This window comes from Plodia interpunctella, chromosome 19, assembly GCF_027563975.2.
Source record: "Plodia interpunctella isolate USDA-ARS_2022_Savannah chromosome 19, ilPloInte3.2, whole genome shotgun sequence".
Taxonomy (NCBI): Eukaryota; Metazoa; Arthropoda; class Insecta; order Lepidoptera; family Pyralidae; genus Plodia; species Plodia interpunctella.
The window spans coordinates 9,093,599-9,115,107 of record NC_071312.1 but is presented as its reverse complement, the minus strand read 5'-3'; the positions used below and the strand labels follow the sequence as shown (position 1 = coordinate 9,115,107).

At 38.6% G+C, this 21,509-nt stretch overlaps 1 protein-coding gene and 1 long non-coding RNA gene across 7 annotated transcripts in view; one reads left to right on the top strand and one right to left on the bottom strand.

Annotated features, from left to right (window-relative positions):
- Positions 1–21,509, top strand: part of LOC128678090 (uncharacterized protein) — a 51,051-nt gene that overhangs the window by 12,071 nt on the left and 17,471 nt on the right. For all 6 annotated transcript variants that reach the window (XM_053759403.1, XM_053759400.1, XM_053759402.1 and 3 more), the window contains one exon: positions 126–2,199. In XM_053759403.1, coding sequence (XP_053615378.1) covers positions 126–2,199 — 2,074 coding nt within the window. The remainder of the gene's footprint in view (positions 1–125; positions 2,200–21,509) is intronic.
- On the bottom strand, positions 6,380–15,836 carry LOC128678092 (uncharacterized). The gene is made up of 3 exons (XR_008405603.1): positions 15,541–15,836; positions 12,827–13,086; positions 6,380–6,950 (listed from the first exon to the last, which is right to left on the bottom strand). It is a non-coding gene; the product is annotated as an uncharacterized LOC128678092 (long non-coding RNA).

Here is a 21,509-nt window from a genome sequence, read left to right as displayed (position 1 = left end):
TGTTGACTGTCATTCGGCCATGTAAATAGTGATCGCGTGGAAAATAAATCGCCGTCACGTTCTTATAAAATTGTACCTAAGTGAGTTATCGACGTGGTGTTTGATACGGATGTGTGTATGCGCAGGTCGGGATACGTGACGCTGGGAGCAGTGCGGTACTCTGTGCGGCGGGCGGGGGTGCCGGTGCGCGCGGGGGGCGGGGCGTGTCCGTGCCGCTGCTGCAGCGAGGAGCTGGTGGCGGCGTGTCTGCCGCGCGCCAAGCCCGAGCGCCGCACGCTGGACCGGCTGCGGGGCCGGCTGGGCCGCGGCCGCGACGACCGGCCCTCGCGCCACCAGCGGCTGCAGGCCCTCACCGAGCGTCTGATGCCGCGCTCGACCGTGCCGACGCCCCCAGCTCCGCCACCGCCGCCCCCACCGCACTCCGCGCCGGTGCTGCCGCCGCCCGTGCCTCCGCCCCGCTCGCGGCATCGCCACAGCCCACCGCGCGGCCTCTCCGTCGACCGCTGCGATGACTTCGACGCCGATAACATCACGCTGGTCCGGGTGGAGCCTCGGTCTATTGTCGGCTCGTATGCTCAGAAGACGATTCCGTACAGAAGCGCGTCATTTTCACAAGGAGATTTTGCACAGGACAAATACTATAGAGTGAGACAAACATCGATTTTTGATTTTGGTAAATGTCCGAATAAAACTGAAACGGGACGAGCGGGATCAGTACCTATTCGGAGAGATGGCGAATCATCTCATGATGATAATGCTACGGAAGGTGGTTCCTTGGCATCTGTGGATTCTGCCGTAGGTTCCGATGAGGGCTTGTTGGCTCACGCTTCCCCGGCACCTCGCTCGCCGCCGCCCGCCGCGCCACTCGACGCGCTCCACAAGCTCGGAGGGCGTTCGCTGACGCACCCGCTTCCGCGTCGCATCCCGTCCGTACGCGAGGAGACGGCGGCCGAGGCGGGCGGCAGCTTGCCCGTGCTGGGCCGCGTGCTGCAGGAGCTACGCGAGGAGAGTGACGGCTCGCAGGCTGACAGTGCGCAGCCACATAGTGAAGGCGCTTCTCCTCTCGAACCGACCCAACCATTCGCGTTCCCGCCGTTACCCGACCCTCCTAATAACGCGTGTGCCAACTTGAATTGTGAGTGTAGTAGTTTACCACTTGAAAGTGAGGAATCCGCGAGTACTATAGAGAGTTCAATTCCAGTGCCTGTTTATGAGTGTATAGTAAAACAATGGTCCCAGGAGCTACCGCAGGAGGAGCCCACTCGGGACAATGTGTCGGACGGTTCTTTAGATAGAGACAAAGAGGATGAAACTATTACTAGTGAACAAGTAGCGAACTTACTGGCAGCCGTGCAGAACACAGGGTCTGCGCCAGCACCACTAAGCCCGACCCCCGTATTGGTCGCAGCCGGTGTGAGAGAGAGACGTCGTCCATCAGATAAGTCCAGAAGACGTAAGGGTATTTACATCACGACAGCCAGCGACGACGGTGGTGAGGAGGAGCCGCCAGCTGTCAACGGTTGCAAGCGCGAAAGCAGCGACGTATCTCTTCAAGAAATCCGTTTGTCTGCCGAAGCGCGAACGTCATCCCTCCTCGGCGACAAATCTGATGACTCATGCACGAATGGACCACCGAGTCCTTGCGAAGTGCCGACGCTAATGTGGCCTCGTTCCGAGGAGCTGAAAACGAGAAGAGCGAGGTTTTCTCAGCAAAGTTCTGATGAAAGAGATGACGAGACCTACCGTACGCGACGAAAATACGGGGTAACTTCCAGAGGGGACTCTCCTTCCGAGGCGGACAGTGATACTTGTTCGCGGGACCGAACGGCATCGCCTTCTCCGTTTAGTCCATCAGACGCATCCGATGTGGAGGCTAAACGCCAACAATTCAGTAGGAGCAATTTTGGGAGGACTCTTGAGGCCCCTTCGATCAAATCAACGGAAGTGGGTAGAAGGAGTTTATCTGATGCTACTGTGCCAAATCGGAAGAGCAGTGCCGGCGCTGCGATCGCGAGCGTTGGTCGACCAAGAGGGCCGACGCACGTGCGCGCGACGTCGTCGCCGTCGAAGCTGGTGGGCACGCGGGGCCCGGGGGGAGTGGGGGCCGACTTGTTGCAGGAGTTGCTGCGAGGAAGCTCGGAGGCGCTTTCAAACGCCTCACACTTTGACAACGTTGTGCTGACCTTGGGAGAACATAATGTAAGTACTACCCTTGTGTATACTTTTTGTCAACCATCGACGATTTTCTGGAGTGTCAAGTATTTCGTTTGTTAGTTATATTTTGAATTTCTATAGGAAGTAAACGGAAAATTATTCCCTTTTTGAAAATGTTTCATATTATTTCGTTTGTAAATATTTCTTTGTCCTCTCAAAATTTCCTTAAAAAAAATTGTTATGATTCAAAACAATTCGGATTCACAACAAATGAATAATCTTTGTTTTTTTAATTGCTCTGAGATTCACGGTCACAGTTTATTGAAGCCGGCTCCAATGTCACGTGAGTCAGCGCAGCTGTTCCAGAAAACATAAAATCTTAAGGGCACGCGTTTATTTTAGACTTTATCTTGTCCACCGCCGAATGATTGTTGCACATACATTGCGATTCTTACGAATCACTTGTACGACAGCCGATACATTACAATACATAGTAAGCAACGAAACTGCGCTCGAGCGACGACGGCTCGGGTTACACGTCTGTCAGACTCCAACCAACATACTCTAAGTAATATCCGTCTTGTGTCATATATTGTACGAGTTTCAAGTGATAAATAAATAACCGGTCAAGTGCGTCTCAGGCCACGCACACTGTAGGTTCCGTAGTTTACTACAATAAACAAACATTTTTCTTTGATAAGTTATGGATAGGTAATAAGAAGTAGGTCTAGATATTTTCCATGGAGTTGTTCTAAGAGTGGAGTTTATAGTAGAGTACAGTTGGTCGACTATTACTCGTAAAATTACAAAGCCAACTTAGATGAGATAGTTATACATTTTAGTTTAATTTTGTTTGACCAATTTTACCGCGTGATTAATAATCGTTTAGTAATTAAAGATACTTATTTGCACAAAACGTCTTTTAAATATCTAATTCAGATTATAAAATTGATTTTGCATTTCAAGGTGTTTTAATTAGGTAATGTGAGAGTGACTGTGAGAGTGCACTGGTCTCTGTCGGAGTATGTCCGACCAACGGTCTGTGGTTCATTAGGTCAAGAACCGATGAAGTGATTCTTTATGTAGAGTCAATTGAATCCGCTGGCACTGATTGCAATCTCTTACTTGTCGTTGTATTATTATATTATATATTATATAAAAAGTCAGTATATACATTGTTTAGCCTGATGAGCATTTTCTGTTGAGGTATAAAAATCGATGATCTGATCGAATTTTGATTCCTTATCAAAAATTGTTCGGCCACGCGAACGAAGTCGCGGGCATCAACTATTGTTTAATAAATAACTTTCATAAATAACTAGAGGCCGCTTAGGCTTCGCTTGGATAAAACCATAATAAAAAAGTAGCCTATGTTACTCCTGACAGTTTCGTCTGTCTCTGTACCAAATTTTATCAAAATCTGTCAAGTAGTTTTTCAGTTTATTCATTACAAATAAAAAAAAACAAAAATGCTAAAATCTTTTCTCTTTATAATATTAGCATGGAAAAGAATATACAAGCTAAAATATATTTTGCCATTATCGCAACTTCTGAGTTTGGCAAATTTAAATCATCTTGGTCAGTCAAAAGTTCCAAAAATACTTCTTCAAGCTGAAAAATATGTCTTCAGAGCATTCACCCTTCGATCATAATGTAGACTTGTTAGCTGTTAGTGTTGTGTTCAGGCAAACTCCCGCTATCAGCGCCAGCTTGTATCAGCTGATAACTCCCTGGTGGGTGAATGTTGACAAAGTGTCGATTACTACTGATAGTACATTATTGTCATGTCGAGTGCTTGCCTAAAAACTTGCCATTAAAGGGACTGAACTATGTTTAGGCCATTGTCATTAAAAGTTAATTTTGTCAAAATTTCCATTGAAGTTCCAAGTAACTATAACGCAACAGTATGTATATAAAAATATACTGTTACATTTTTCTAACGATGCAGTAAGTAATTAGTAATAACATCAAATTCATCTTGAATCAATCCATTTTTTGGCTACTTAGGTACTAGATTTTATTATCATTATCACGTATTATAACCACAACGTAGGGCAACGACCTACAACTTAAACATAAATATCAATTATCTAAACTTTTATAACCTCAGTGCCACTCCGACCTGTCCTTTACATAAAATTGAGTTAGTCTGAAGAAATACAATAGTATATTATCGTTTGAGATCACTTTTTGTGCAGAGATATTGGAGCAAATATATGGTTATTTGGTTTATTGTGATTGTGAAGTATTTCTGAGGTGACCAAAAGCAGCGTGGCGCCACGGTGCACGGGCGCCAATAAAATAATGACCGTGTCAGACGACGTACAAAATGTTTACAACTTTTACAAATTTACTTTACTATATAACTGACGAATATCTCTAACAAAACCATAGCGCTAGCAGTGATACCGACTCCCAAATATCCCCACCCAAGACATACCCTCGCATACACTACATGTCCCATACCGTCGCACCACTACGTCGGTGACGTAGTAGAGTGGGAAAGTGCAACCACAACAAAAACAGGAATCTAAACCTTACGTTTAGCTGCAATGACAGAGTAAGGCATGTGCTGCTAACTTTTTGAATGGAAATTATTTTCAAACATTATGTTGATATACATCCAAGACCCAGGTCAAACTGACAACGATCATTCAAAAAAATTAAAAGTAATTTTTTAAATTCAAAGTGATTTGCACAAATCAGGGTACAGGAGATGAATTCTAATAGCATGCAAATTTAAAATAAAAGTCAAAAAGTTAATTAAATTAAATTTGTCAAATTAGAATTGCAATGTTAACTGAGTTAAACTTATAATAATTTGTTCCTATGTCATTATTTCATGTGAATTGCTTTTGGGTGTGGAACGGAAATCTCCGGAAAGTAATGCTGGCGCGAGAAAGAAAGAAAGCAAATAGACAGTCGCATCAATTCGCAAAGATCACTTCGTTGATCGTCGGAATCGCATAGTTATAGAGGCAATTTGAAAAATGATCTAATTGCAATACTAACTTTGATTCGTGATTTCGTTGTTGTATAGTAAGTTTTTGCTCCATGACTAATCGTTCAATTAAATTTCTGTTAAGACATTTCCGTTCTCTTGACCGGTAGTGTTTCTCTAGTAGTGTTAATATGACTCGATTGGAAATAGCGCTGTCTTTTTCTTCCTAAATCTCATTCTATCCTTATTGAGAAACCCAACTGATGACCGACTCGCGGACATAAAGCGCACGGAAGCTGCGCTGGCGCGCGGCCAGGGGTACTCGCAGCAGTTGCCACGTTCGCTAATTGTACTATTACAATATTCTCATACTGTTACTGAAACCAAACGAAACACTGAACTGAACTGAACAATTGTTCGATAATGATATTTTCCTTTTAGAAAACTTACATGAAATGGATAATTTTTTATATGGATACTAGCTACAAAGCCCAAAGAACAAAGTCAAACATTAGCAAGCATATTAAACATTAGAAAGCGGCAGGTCACAAGCTAACATCATACATTTTGATCCATAAATTTCTATTGTGTCTACCGTCGCCTTGCGAACGTTATAAGTTCATGAGAAATGAAGTTGCTTATCGATATATTAAACTGCACAGTGGATATTGTTAAAAGTTTATCATCGTGAACACTCACTCATGCATCGATGAGCGTACATCTCACTCAAATCCATTTCAATGCATCAAGTAGTCGGAAATATGCAGAGTGTAAACATAAATTTTTCACGTTTATTTTTTTATTTTCGTTTATATGTTTTTGGCTGTAAAGTAACAGTCCCATGACCCAGTTGCCGAGCCCGAGACCTTTAGCTCGACCTTTCTAGTGCCTGATAAAATCTGCTTGCGTTATTTCGTCTCCGATTTTCTGATACAGTATTGTCGTATTAATGCTTTTAAGAAATACTTTGGTTTTCTACTTCATTGTTAAGTTAATTAAAAAAACTTTTTTGTCATGTATGTATACATTTTGTCAGCTGAAAGAGACCGATACTTCGAAGTGTTCCCGGGAAAAAGGTCCTTGACAGATGTAAAATGAAAGAAAGAAAGAAAGAAAGAAAACATTTATTTGCCAAAAACATGAGTACAAATAGTCAAAATGAATTAGACCTACACGTTTTACCGAATATAGGTATGCAAATATAATTAAATAAAAAAAAATAAATAAAAATATGAAGTAATCCCAAAATAAGGGCGTTTTTACTTTTTGAGATACGGGTGTTCGTGATAGAAGTTTTAGACTCAGATCAATTATAAAATTTTATAGAATACAAAACAATATGGTTATTGTTTTATGTTTTCTTTATGAAATACATTCTTTGTTTTTTGCTTAGTTCTTTGAGAAAAGAGATTGATTTTGCGATTTCAGATACGATTATTGTATACTACATATTATAAATAAAAACCGTTTTATTAAATGTTGTCCGAAACGTGTTACCTGATTTGTATAATATATTTTTAAAAAATTGCCATGAACATTCAATGCCATGAAAATTAATGAATGAGAATTACATAAACTGAAACGACACACGACGAAGTTTGCTACGGCTGTTTAGGACTCCGCTTGCGCAGTACATTAACCATTTAGCGACGCTTCCGCAGCTACGTTGTTTGTGTATGCGACTGTCCATTGGTTGCGGGGGAGTGAGTGGAACCTGATCACCCGAAGATAGACCACCCACCGTCCTTATATTAACTTGAAGTTGATGTCAGGTGTTCCGCAAGGTTCAGTCTTGGGACCGGTATTCGTTATTTCCCAGCTAACAAATTGACTGCAGATGGACGATAAGGCGGATCTGCAAACAATTGAATCCATTATGGTTATTGTTATTAAATCACTGCTAATGATATTTAGAGGTTTCCATTGTTGTATTTCTACAATCACCGCCTCTTTGTCGCCGATAGTTTCCTTTCAGCGATTGCAAATTCATTAAGAGTTAATACATGAGTATTTATTGATGTTTTCTTGTCTAAATCGCTAAACTGTACATAATAACAAATGTGTCGTCTAGACGTCTTGTCTAGAAGAAGGATACAAGTAGAACATTTTTACCTGTCCAACAGTAGCATTCAGTGATGGATATAATAATAAGTAACGGCAATTGCCCCGAAGCCGGTCGATAGAGATAAGTGTAGCCTAATATAAGTAGGCTACACCTAGGAACAACCAATTGCGGCAATTGAGGCATCGAGGTAAACCTAAGCAACATATATGTTCCATACATTTTCATTTTAAAAATTTGAGCCTGAGAAGTCTAGATAAAAACAAACATTGTTTTAATTTTTGAAATGACAACTTCCGTGTTTTAACAATGTGGCCTCTATGAAGCATAACATTTGTGTTCGAAGTATCTGTATGTCTGTCTATGTCCATGCTTCCCCATTCCCCTCTCCAGTCGTCCTCAGCTCAATTGTGATTCGCTCATTCATTAATTGTACAGTTAGCAAAAAACACGTTGGTACAGTTATCAAAGTAAAAAAAAAAATGTTTACATTGTCTAAAATTACCTATAAATCATATCTTATATTGATCATGTATTTCATGAAATCATTAACTTACTTCATATTACTTATACTTCAAAATTTATGAAATTGGATAATTGCTATTGAAAACAATAAAGAGGCTTATAATAAAGGCAATAAATCTTGCTCAAGATATTATGAACTAAGCAAATACTCCACTTTGGTGTACACAGTAATATTTTATGTTTGAGTTGAGCCTCACAATGAAATTGGTACTGTAGGTTATGCAATGGAATTTTATTATAATTCTACGCAATCGATGGAAAATTTCCAGATAAAGCTTTTAAAATAAATACGATAGAGAAACAAAATCAAGCTTCTGATCGGGCGATCAGTTTAGTGCTGTATCTTAAACTAAACTCACAACTCAAAATAGAAATAGATTTCCTAAGCCGACAGTACTTCCTACGGTGCCGCGCTAATCTGCTATCCTAATAATAGTATTCTGGGGATCGATTTAAACAATGTAGTCTTTCGCATGCGAAAACCTTTATTCCACCTTTGTATAGCTTATTGGTGGTATTGACAAATAGAGACATGTTGCTATTTGTTTATGAAAAATCTCTAGTGTTTTTTCTTACCCTGGATTGTTGTATAGACAAATATAATTTCAGGAAAATACTCGTAGAAGTGCTCGAAGAAATATTTAAAATTGAAAAAGGTTCAATAATACAGATAAAATAAGAGATTGTAAAAGTAGTAAAGGCGGGGGAGGTCATTGGGACACGGCAAACTCTCTGACAAAAAGAAATGAAAAATCGAATTGAACACTTCGTGGAAACAATTCACTATTATATAATTGCTATGGTGGTTCCAAATACGATAAACTATTATCCGATAAAAGGGAATTTATTCAAAAGTAAAATTTAGAGTCACAGATGTTAAAAATGAAGCTCCAGTAGGCGCGGCGAGAGCTCGCAGCAGAGCTGGCTAGGCCGCTGTTGTTCTCACCCACTTATGTTTCTCAGTACTCGCGCCATTTGCTGTTACCATGAACAATGAAACTGTTCCATTTTGATATTGTTTAGAGATAAGTAAGTTTTCTTGTAAAAGCATACCCTACAACTACTTACTTTTAATTGGTATTTTTAAAATACGGACTGGCTAAAATAGAACAAGAGGCTGAAATAAACAGCGCCGGGTACTTCAATATAATACTATTATTAATTTTCATATTATTCTGTCAATGTAGCATTCGATATGACTTTTTGGCATGTGTGTGTATTCCAAAAACGCATGTTAAATTGACTCTTCAATCTCGTGATTTTAGATTTTGCTATAATTAAATGCATTTTTATTATTATTATTTTCATTATATGCCCAGCCCATATACGTGAACAAACAAATTCTTGAGTTTCTCATGAATTCTAACACCTATTATTCAAATTCATAATAATTTGACATACAGTACCTATATCATGGAGTTGATCAGAGGAAAATAGTTCTGCTTTACCGTTTAGCACTTCTCAACTGATTGGATTAGATTTTTAGTAGATTTTTACGGCGGACCTTTATGAGTTCGTATGCACCGTGCAATTCATACGCATGGTTTACATAAATACCAACTAAATCCTGAATAACATTCAATCTCCGCGAGATTGCTCTTTGTTGACACATCTCTAACCAGATGATAATATCTTGATAAAGTCTACAAAAACATTATTTTTGAAACTTCTTGTTCCAAAATGTGCCTGTAAAATGAGCGATGGCTGATCTCCGAATGACGGAGTTGCTGCGGGCGCTGAGCGTGCACTATCTATTTCAGAAGTAAACCGAATGCCATTGCCAAGGAATTCTGAGCCGTAATTACGCAATCTATACCTACGGCCCACGTATTATGAATGAGATACACCACATTATTTTTAGTCGTCTGCAATATGAGTCACTTCACTTTTCGTGATATATTATTGTTTAGTGGATTTTTGGCGATTTTTAGAATATCAAAAATGTTCAACATTTTACTAAAAGTCTACTGAACATACTTATAAAAAATAATATTATATTTACCTAAGCGGTAGTCGTAATAAGAAATTAAACGGAAATGGTAGTTCAATGTTCTGTATAATAAAACAAGTATTGTATCGTTTAAATGATTATCAACGTCAACACACCCATAATGCTTCATCTAATACGACTTCGCCAAAATCTGCTCAAAAGTGAGAGCCACAAATGAAGCTTGTATATGAGCATTAATTAAAGCTGCCGTCCCCGCGTTATCAGCAGTTGTCAGCTCACCGCAGCCGTCGTGGGAACGTTTACACGTCAACCTGATTTTCTTTTATCCTGTTATTATGCATAATCTCTCACTGAGACAGCTTCAGCCCAAAACATCTACCTCGTGATTTTATTTTTAACATGGTGTTGTTACAATCTGAAGGAAGTATGGTCAACAGAATATAAAATTGGACTGCATAGCAGGGAAAGTTCATGCTGTACCCCAGATTTATCGTACGTTGTATCTATCTATCGGCGCGACCATATTCTACAACTGCGCGGCGGTTGAAAAACGTCAAGTTATTATTTAACTAAGTTGATTACTTTGAAATATTTGAATTATTTAACTAAACACGTTTTAAAGATGTTTAGAATTATCAATGGTTCAATTAATTCATACACATTTTTTGTGGTTATTGTTTATACGCCTTGACGAGGTATAAATACGAGCGCACCGACAGGCCGAGCTCATTCTCGCTTGATCCGCCGGAGCGCACGGACCTCTCCAAGACGTCGTTACTCTGCCCGATTTGGAATAAACGAAGAATTTATTGAAGATTAACGTGTTTCCATTTACTATCCTGTTTCTACATACTATCCTGATGCTATACCGTACATCTCATCTACATTCTATTCTGTTTCTTCATCGTCTAATCTATCTTGTTTCTAATCTTCGAATATGAGTGGTTATGAAGATGTTAGTCGGCATCTTTTTAAAAAGACGCCGATCCTTCCTGATCCGTCATATCTAATTTAATTTTATTCCTAGTAAAGAAACTTTAAACCAACTCGGGTAAAACCATAAAAACAATGTACCTTCCTCAGGAAGCATACTATCTATACGCATCAAAATTCGTTACGTAGTTTTAGGATTAGGATCTTAGGAAGGATATCAGCATACATGGGCCATACAGAGGGAAGCGACTTTGTTTTGTACTGCGTAGTAATATAATTTACCAAATAGACGTTTATTCCAAAGTAAGGTCAGTTAGGGATACTTTAGTATTTATAATGTTTGCTTACAAGCAATCGAAATTACCAAGTCGATGTTTGGTGATTGGTTGAAATTTAAAACGTTTGTCAGGTTTTGATTGCTAAGAACAAAATCTCTAGAAAATTAAAAGATATCGTTGTCTTGATGTACTTGAAGTTACGCAAAACGTGGCTCAGTTTGTTTGTGGTGAGCTGCATCAAAAACAAGTATTGTATCGTTTAAATGATTATCAACGTCAACACACCCATAATGCTTCATCTAATACGACTTCGCCAAAATCTGCTCAAAAGTGAGAGCCACAAATGAAGCTTGTATATGAGCATTAATTAAAGCTGCCGTCCCCGCGTTATCAGCAGTTGTCAGCTCACCGCAGCCGTCGTGGGAACGTTTACACGTCAACCTGATTTTCTTTTATCCTGTTATTATGCATAATCTCTCACTGAGACAGCTTCAGCCCAAAACATCTACCTCGTGATTTTATTTTTAACATGGTGTTGTTACAATCTGAAGGAAGTATGGTCAACAGAATATAAAATTGCACTGCATAGCAGTGAAAGTTCATGCTGTACCACCAGATTTATCGTACGTTGTATCTATCGGCGCGACCATATTCTACAACTGCGCGGCGGTTGAAAAACGTCAAGTTATTATTTAACTAAGTTGATTACTTTGAAATATTTGAATTATTTAACTAGACACGTTTTAAAGATGTTTAGAATTATCAATGGTTCAAATTCAAATTCAAATCATTTATTCAGAAATTAGACCTTCACAGGCACTTTTTCTCGTCAATCTTTAAATTTATAGTTATTTCTCACAAGCTAGAAACTACTGAAACTTCAATTAATTCATACAGATTTTTTGTGGTTATTGTTTATACGCCTTGACGAGGTATAAATACGAGCGCATCGACAGGCCGAGCTCATTCTCGCTTGATCCGCCGGAGCGCACGGACCTCTCCAAGACGTCGTTACTCTGCCCGATTTGGAATAAACGAAGAATTTATTGAAGATTAACGTGTTTCCATTTACTATCCTGTTTCTACATACTATCCTGATGCTATACCGTACATCTCATCTACATTCTATTCTGTTTCTTCATCGTCTAATCTATCTTGTTTCTAATCTTCGAATATGAGTGGTTATGAAGATGTTAGTCGGCATCTTTTTAAAAAGACGCCGATCCTTCCTGATCCGTCATATCTAATTTAATTTTATTCCTAGTAAAGAAACTTTAAACCAACTCGGGTAAAACCATAAAAACAATGTACCTTCCTCAGGAAGCATACTATCTATACGCATCAAAATTCGTTACGTAGTTTTAGGATTAGGATCTTAGGAAGGATATCAGCACACATGGGCCATACAGAGGGAAGCGACTTTGTTTTGTACTGCGTAGTAATATAATTTACCAAATAGACGTTTATTCCAAAGTAAGGTCAGTTAGGGATACTTTAGTATTTATAATGTTTGCTTACAAGCAATCGAAATTACCAAGTCGATGTTTGGTGATTGGTTGAAATTTAAAACGTTTGTCAGGTTTTGATTGCTAAGAACAAAATCTCAAGAAAATTAAAAGATATCGTTGTCTTGATGTACTTGAAGTTACGCAAAACGTGGCTCAGTTTGTTTGTGGTGAGCTGCATCATAACACAACACCGCGATTACGGCGGCCAGTTTTTGGGTCACGAACGCGGGTTAACTATAACTGGGACTTACAGACATTTAACCGTGCGCTGCAGCGATTGAACTGAGTATATTGAGACAAGAAACAAAGAGCAGTAATATTTGTGGTTGTTGGTGAGCCAATCTTGGTTAACATATAAATAGTTTCATTAAAAATATCACTTTATGAATCTTCTTTAAAATGACATAGTTTGTACTGTTTAAATATCAAATACTTAAACTATCAAATACTTAATTAACACGTCATGATGCTTACCTCTGTGAGAACTGCTTGTGGAAAAGTGCATGTTGGTTTCAACATCGGCCATGAACTACTAGGCGATGATTTAGGAATTTTGGGTAAAGTTTCTCTCCGAATTCACTGGAGCACCTACTAGTTTCCCTGTTCAGTGTCGGTGGGATCAGCTCGTTCGGCGACACAGGCTTGGGACGGGTCGTGCGGTATAAATAGCGAGCGCGATACGCCCGGAATAGCCATGACGTCACACCACGCAGGAAACTGACGTGACCTGGACACTAGCGTGCATAAACACTATGTACTTATTGTTTATAAACATAGTATATTTACTATTTCTTAGTGAAAATAAAATCAATTAAATTACCTAATAAACTTGATTAGGAGCATCGTCCTGACGCTTGAGACATACTCGTGAGAATTTTGACGTCAAAGTTCAATAAGTTTTTGTAATTTTTATTTACAAAACAATTTTCACCCTAACAGAAGCGCTGATTATTACTTAAAATATATTTGAATGTAAAACTGTTCATAAATGAAGTACAATTAAGATAAAATAGAAATAACCATTCATCAATGGACATAGTCATACATTCAATTGCATAATGCGCGCAATGGAGACTTCCATTTAAACTGGTCGTGATGCATTTCGATGTCAGCACTAGAGTATGAAAAAATTCTACACGAGAGACTTGTATGACTTATATACCTATTATCGATTATCTGATATTGTTCTTAGATATTTCGAGGGAAGCTTTTTTCGAGAGCACTGATAAATCATGATCATGCATACCTATCCCAAAGTTGTCTCGTACGACATTTAGGAGAGGATATGAAGTGAATCTTTTCCAGGGCATGACTTAGTGTCTGAATTCAAATCGCCAGCATATGAGGCTATGTCAACTATGTAATATAATTATCTTTACCTGCCTAAAGAGGTATAAAATTGACGTTGCTTTCTTCGTACCCTTCCGGTATATTTGCGGTATGCCGATACATCACAATGTGCGACAGGTGGAAGTAGGCCGCGTATTTATAGCGCCGCGAAGGGAGCTTCGCGCCCAAATCCTGCTTCAGCCGTTAAAGGAAAACTTTTGCGGGTTTGGGGACCCTATTGTGCCTTTGTTCCAAGCTGACAACAAGTCAAGTTTGTGAGAAGTACAATCGTTGTCGTTATATTATCGAGGAGACAAATTAAAATTATGAATCCAGACCAGATTCTACCTGGATACTAATTTGATGGTAGAGCTCGAAATGATCACAGAGATTCCGTTTCTGTTCTTATTCATCTTGGTAAACTATCTATTTGTGGTTTAATTTATCCTCGTTGATACTAGCATGTTCTAATATAATCAGTCATCCGTCTAATTATCCAACTTTAAAATACAGGTACACGGCTCAGCATAACAATATCTTCGCAATATGAACACTCAAGTCCGATCTCTGAAGATTTATTTATTTTGTTGTTGTACTTGTATGTCTGTCGAATGTCTTATGCCGTCGGAAAGATAGTGGGGAGGATTTGCCCAGCAGTGGGACATGTTAGCTAATTAAAATAAACAACTTGTATTTATTAGAAGTTTTTTGTAACTACTACATCACCCAGAAGAACTCGTTTGGAAGTATATATTCGTTTTAATATGCTAGGCCAGAATTTGATTAATTTCTGCAGACCATAATTATTTATATCTAGCTGTTTCCCGCGGCTCCGTTCGCAGTAAAAAGTGAAATAGAACTATAACCACACTACATTTCATGGAGAGCAGTCAAGTGTTTTTCCTAATAGGCTGACATGTTCTGTCAACCTTTTCACAAAGATAGACGAACTTCCTCATTTATAACGTTTTGTTCTGGCTGGGGTCCGCAGCGGGAGTGAGCTCATCAGGATGATGGATTTTACTTAGGCGTCACTTTCATATAAAGTGTTACGTGCAGTCTTTCTTTGTTTTATAGTATGTTTATCGCTAATGCTGGTGTCTGACTTTATTCAAATCGCCTAAAGGCATCTGACACAACTTTTATGATTACCAATCGCGTCTAGTAATCGCATACGCACAGTTAGCATAATATACAGACATAATTTTTAACTCTTTTATTATGTGTATTTATGAAGTATTGGTAATAATTAAATTTAACAGAAGTAAGTTGTTTGATGTAAGTTGCTTCATTGAGATTTATACCTTGATCTCAATGAAGTTAATTTACTTTTATGATGCCTAATATAATTTATTAAACTTAAATTGTAAGATGTATTTTTGACCACCTGTTCTTGATATTGAATCGGTACTCTATATTTTTTTATAAGAAATGATTACTTACTTTACTTAACATTATATTCCACAGCATGTGATACCACAGCTTTGGGTTTCCTCTCGCAGATCAACATCCGCATGAGCAGGCAATCTCATTACAACTTATCAAATGTTATCAGTTCTTATAATTTCTCCTAGCTTAAACTTTCTCATGATAAAATTTAGAATGAGATATTTATCTATTCGCTCTTCTACGTAGCATATCTATCCGAGTCACTTTCCGGAACTTTACATTAGAATAGATGTAGGCCATAGTGTATTTACATTACCAGAACTAGATATTTTGGGTGATATGCTTGAAATGGTGTCTCGAATAAGTCCAGTCCAGATCAAGTTTGGCGAAAGCTGAGCTCATCAATAATGACGATAATGTCGGAAAAAACTCATCAGTGACGTCGCGAATGTAATGATTATGTCGCTTACCGTAACGATTACACCGGAACAGGCGCGCCGAATAAAAGGGACGTCCTGATGTTTTCGTACGCGGCTGGGAAACACACCGACGCTATAAATTATACTTTATTGACTAGGAATAAGGAGGGGTAGAACGCATGCGTATTTTGGTGCGTGTGTGTGGAACACTCCTGTGTAGAACGGGTGGCTTTCCGTCAGTGCCGCCCGCGGCGCCACTGTCAGCGGTGGGCGTCGCGACGCTTGTTACGACGCGCGTACCGTCAAACCCTTGGATTTTCAGCCCTTTTTGTCTATCACATTCCTCACTCCACGACTCCTCTTTAACATAGTGATGGTAGTGACATAGTTGGCGGCTATTGCAGTAGTGTGACAGTGTGTGCGCGGTACGATGCAGCCCTTTCAGGCGCTTTCGGGAAAAAAACCCGTAATTGGAAAATCGACACATCGCTGTATCGGCTGATTTATCGGTTTTGATTGCGTTTTATGCTTTTGTTATGAGCAGTGTTTTATAATAGAGAGTTTGTATGACGTATCACGCTCCTGTATTGAACTAATATAATGATTAAAATATAACATGATTTTTTTACTTTAGTAAAAAGTGATAATAATAACTAATGAAAATATATAATTGTACAACCATGGTGATTCATAAATTTCCTCATTGTCTCTCATTAAAATATCAAATTACGTGAGATACATCACGAATAATCTCAGTTTTTAATTTTTTACAACTAAACAGTTAAACATCCATAATCATTATAACAAAGATTTAGTGTACAATTATGTCTAGATGGCAATAGATCTAAAAGTAATAGTCGTAAAACTTTTGTCTTGACTTGGCTTGAATAAAATCAGTTAGCACACTCGATAAGGATTTTTATAGTTTTTCTTACAGAAAGAAACATCATTAAATTCAATACACCTGTTGGAGCAGACACGCCGTACTACGATAACTAAAAATACTACAATTGAAAGTAATACATTGCTTAATATAGCTGTAATGACTATTCCTCGCATTATCAAGTTATTTAAAATTACTACAAAAATCATACAAACATTTATTAAAAACATAAAATAATGATTTCTTGCTGGCAACTAACAAATTAAAAAGAAAAAAGAATTTGTTCCATGCTTTAAAATTTTGCAAAATTTGAGCATGATTCGAATTACCTACGTAAACTCTCTCGTCCTCCCTCGTCCGGGAGCCCAGCTCGCTCGCGCTGACCGCAGCTGAGCCCAGGGCTCGTCACCTTTGACATTCGTTACTCCCACGGGCAAGCTGCAAGCTGAGCGATCGATCATTCCCGACAATAATGTACTACTTATTGTATTTGTTACAGTGAATCTTTCGAAGTTATTAAATTACAGTTAACGTCCTGACGAGAGTATGAGCATTACAGATGAACATTTTCGATTATAATTGCTTTATTATGCGGGCGACACAGACGAACTGAAACCTTAAAACTCAGAGGGCTTAGGCGTCTAATGGTTGTTCCTTAAAGCAAACCATACTCGAAATTACTATACCAATACAATTTGCAAATTCGGAATTAAATTATTAGTCTCTATTTTCGTAATAAAACAAAATATAATCTAGTACAATATTGTAGTTTATAAATAATTTGTTCATACTATGCAACATAACTGAATCTGAAAATTATTCAGTCGAAGAATGTTTCGATTTGACACACTGACCTCACTGGTCTTCATATAATTAATCTAAAATAATATATTTTAGTGCAAATAAATCAGAATAATGAGCAAGTTAGCCACAACACTAGTTATCGTACTGAAGCGAGTTATGGCAAAGGATATAATTGATTCGCAGTGATCTGGCGCCTGTGCCATAAATCTCCGGCTATCGGGAGTACCAGGGAGCGGCGCGGGAGTCATCGTAAATCTGGTCGATCGGCTAACACGCCGCGCCCGGCTGCTGGGATACCCCATCGGGGATGTTGTCTGGACTCGGCTAATACGTTACTTGCCCAATGTTTGTAGGTGTGTCATCAATAAAGTTATCGTATCGGTAAAAAAACTGCTTGCTGATCTCAAAACTTAAAGAAAATTTAAAAGCTGCATCATTTTAAGAAAATTGTGCTGTCTGGAGGCTGGTATTGCGGTTATTAATATAGCGTCTTTGTGTGTACCTTGTACTAATAAGTTATCTAAGATTACAAGCTCTGGCTAAAAGACTGTATGTACTTTATATACTTTGTCGTATTGTTTTTTTATTTTAACAATTCTCAGAATTTTGCAACATCCTTGTTAGATTCCAGCAACACAGTTACCGTATATATAGAACGCATCAATTCCGGCTGACAGCGATAAGCAATAATTTTCATCAATCACATCGGAGCGCGATCGCGGTTCCACATATTTGGGGCACTTAGATTTAGTTTCTAGGAACATACTAATGTGTTTCTGGTATAGAAAAAATATTTCGATTTGCTTATTTAGAATTTTCCAATTTTGAAGAATAGATTCGTACAGTATCTAAAATTAGTGATGAATGGTTACTCGTTAACCCATATCAAACAAACAAGGGTTTAATGTTCAGCCGTTACCCGGAGCGCCAAGGACAGTTGCTACACTTTTAAAGAACGTGTGAAACGGCTGCTGAACTATTCTATGACATTCTAAAATTATGAAATCTTGACAAAACTAATTAATGACATACAATAAAATTCCATAATCAGTCGTTTTGTTGTTTGGTGTAAATCCGATTTCCCGTGTAAATGAGACGTAGTGTGCTGGGCAGGTGGCGTGTCTCCGCATGATCTCACCGAATAGTATCGCTTCGTTTACGATCGCTCCCGTCCTTGCGCGTTTATAGCTCACACTATGCACTCTCCTTTGTAACGGTTTAATGTTGCCATCGGAATTTGTTGGGTTTGATACTGCAATTATAATGTTTTTCACAAGGTTGGATTATTGCAAAAAATGTCTAAAGTAATATCGTGTCATTCTGTCTATCATGATTGCAAAAAAAGTCTCTTTCTTTCTTTTGCATTGCACTGTTATTGCACGTGGAAAATTTCGACTACTATTACTTACCCGCGTGGTGAGCATCATACTTGTGCATAGAAATCATTTCACCGTGGATTTTTTGAAGATTGTATGTTAGACCATTTGCCAAACAGTTTATTGGTAAATATATATATAAATATTGGTCAGAAGATGGCGTGTGATCGAACTCATTCCAGTATCTGCTGAGTGTAGGATGAGATAAATTTATTTCTAAAACGTTACTTCTACACCTACGAATTACTTAAATTATATCTGCTGTCACTTCGTTTTTACTTTTACAGTTTGTAATTACAATCCTCATTTCCGGCTATAATCATGGTTGGTGGTTCCGAAACTAATCACTTATGGTGAGTTGTGTCGTCAAATTTGACGTTGACTTTAGCCGGCGCGCCGTTAACGTTTTGGACAAAATACGTACTTAGCGTTTAACTGCGCACGTTAAAGTTGACGTCAAAGTTGACGGTGCAACCCACGCTAAGTTATGGAGTGGTTTAGGCATAGGCAAGTTCCCAAATTGTAACATAAAGCTTCACCAAAAGCTATATTGAAGCTGGCTCTCGATAAATTGCATAATGAGTATGACATTTTGATTTACGCCAATTTAAGAGAAATTTATTGCATGACTCTCGACCGATAAATTTAATGAAAATTTATTTCATAAATCGATAAACACTTTGACACATTAACTGCGATTACGTCGAAATTATCGAATAATTGGGTTTGGTCGTGAAGTTAACTGTTATGGACGTACACGCTACACTGAAATGTCAGATGGCCAAAAGCTGAGGTACAAGTAGACTTTTCATGTTCAAGTTGATGATATATTTGACGTGTATTGCCTCACTGTCGATGAACTCGAATACCTTAGTTTACATCTTTAGATAGATCGCCAAGTTCTAATGTTAATATAATTGTTCTTAAATGAGTTAGGACTATCTACACATACAGCTCTAAAATATGATTCAATTTAAACTTTGCGTTTTAGTTTCTTTTAAAAGTTAGTAACTCTTTTTCTTCCTTTTCTCTCTGCTCTAAACAAAAGTTATGTATGATTACATTTTATTCGGTTTGTGTTTTAAACTTGACATTGACAAAAATATATAGTCTTGATTCTAAAAGATGTTTCGACGTCGAATAAAAACCCAGTAAACGTGAAGAGTACCCCAGACTTGCGACGCAGTAAAGCCGGTCGCGCCGGTCCGGCCGCCGGCCACCGGACAATAGGCTCGGGTGTCTGAAGGGATACGGTTGCGGACTGCGGAGGGCTGCCGGCGGACCGGGACGGATTCTTACGATTTTCGCCGATGAACCGAGTGATTTATGAACATGGTTGAGATCTATTGGCACGTGTCCTAGTTCTTTCCATGAAACAGTTATTAGTGAACATTGTCAGTGTGAGTCTCAATATTTAGTATATCTACTAAATTTTGATGATCGATATTGACAACTCAGTCAAATCTTCTTTGATTTCGATCTATAAACATAATCTAATGGAATTTATTCCATTTTCTACGAAATCAATATTGGTAATTTCTAACATTAATGTTTTAAATCGAAACGAAAATGTATCACTTGAATATGCTATTTGATAATGAAGTAGGGAGGAGTATTTTGATGCAACTATAAGGCCGATGCCCCAGCACAGTGAGCTGAACTTTTGTACACTCGGTTGGTTTGGATCACAATGCATTAAGACCAGGACGACCACGACGACGAAGGCACGACCAGAGCGTGCACAAAGAAACGGCTAGGGCCTTTAGTGTTTTTATAGTTGTATCGATACCGAATATCATCAAAATCGGTCCAGTAGTTCAGGCATATAATTAGGCTATCATAAATAATTAGTGTTAACAATTTAAGACTGATTACATTTTGCCGACAAACTGCAAAGCAGTTTGGTAAAGTATTGTATTATTCTTAAGGCGTTGGGAAATAAATAAATGAAATATATAATTACAGTAAATAGGCATTCGAATCGATTTAGCAAGAAACGGCTGCAACGTATAAACATTCCAATATCAGACAAGTGATAATATAAATAAGGCCCAAAATAGTGCGTTACAGTGATTTCAAAACGTTATGTAAAGCTGGGGCTAGATAGCGCGCGGGCACCATGCGGCGGGATTATCTAAAGCTGCGGCTGAGTGACCCCAACGCCGGGTCCTTCCCCTCTGACTCCGAGGAGGAGAGCTCGGAGCGGCGGAGAATGGAGGAGAGCATCGCCTCCGCGCCCGCGCCCGCCGCCGCTCGTGGCACGCGCGTGAGCGGGAGCGGGTTGCCGGCCGCTGTTACCGCGAACCAGGTATTTAATTGTTATATTTGGTAATGTTTTACCATACCATATAAATGTTCAAGTATAACGTATAATATGTTTTATTGGAGTAAAACAATATATGTTAGTGTGCCAGCCTTAAGAGCCCTTTGCCGCAGAATAACGCCCTAGATTTTTTTTTCTTTTATAGCATTATATATGAAATAACCTGCCAAACAAACATGCATGGTACATTTTTGCAGATGTTCCGAAAAGTAGTACCTAATCTTAATACTAAATAAAGAATGTATTTAAAATCGACAAAACGTCTGATATGCCAAATAATTGGTTGACAGGATATCTATATCTGTCTCTCTTTTTAAGTTCGGTTCTTTAGTTTCGCTTTAAGTTATGATATGCGATTATTTATATTTCATAAATCTATAATTAGTTTAACTTGTATTTGAATAACAAGATTATGATCTGACAATTAATTCCGACATTAAAATATGTATCTCACATTATATTTATATTGATAGTTCAATTAACGTCTTTGTAATGAGATTTAACGCAGAGCACGTTGTTTTGATGGATTCCTTGATCGAGCAGTAACGTAATGAAGCGCAGATAATGCAACTGTTGCACCAGTCACGTTCTTGCGCCGAACCAAAACATACGCGCGTGCCAGCGCTCATCAAAT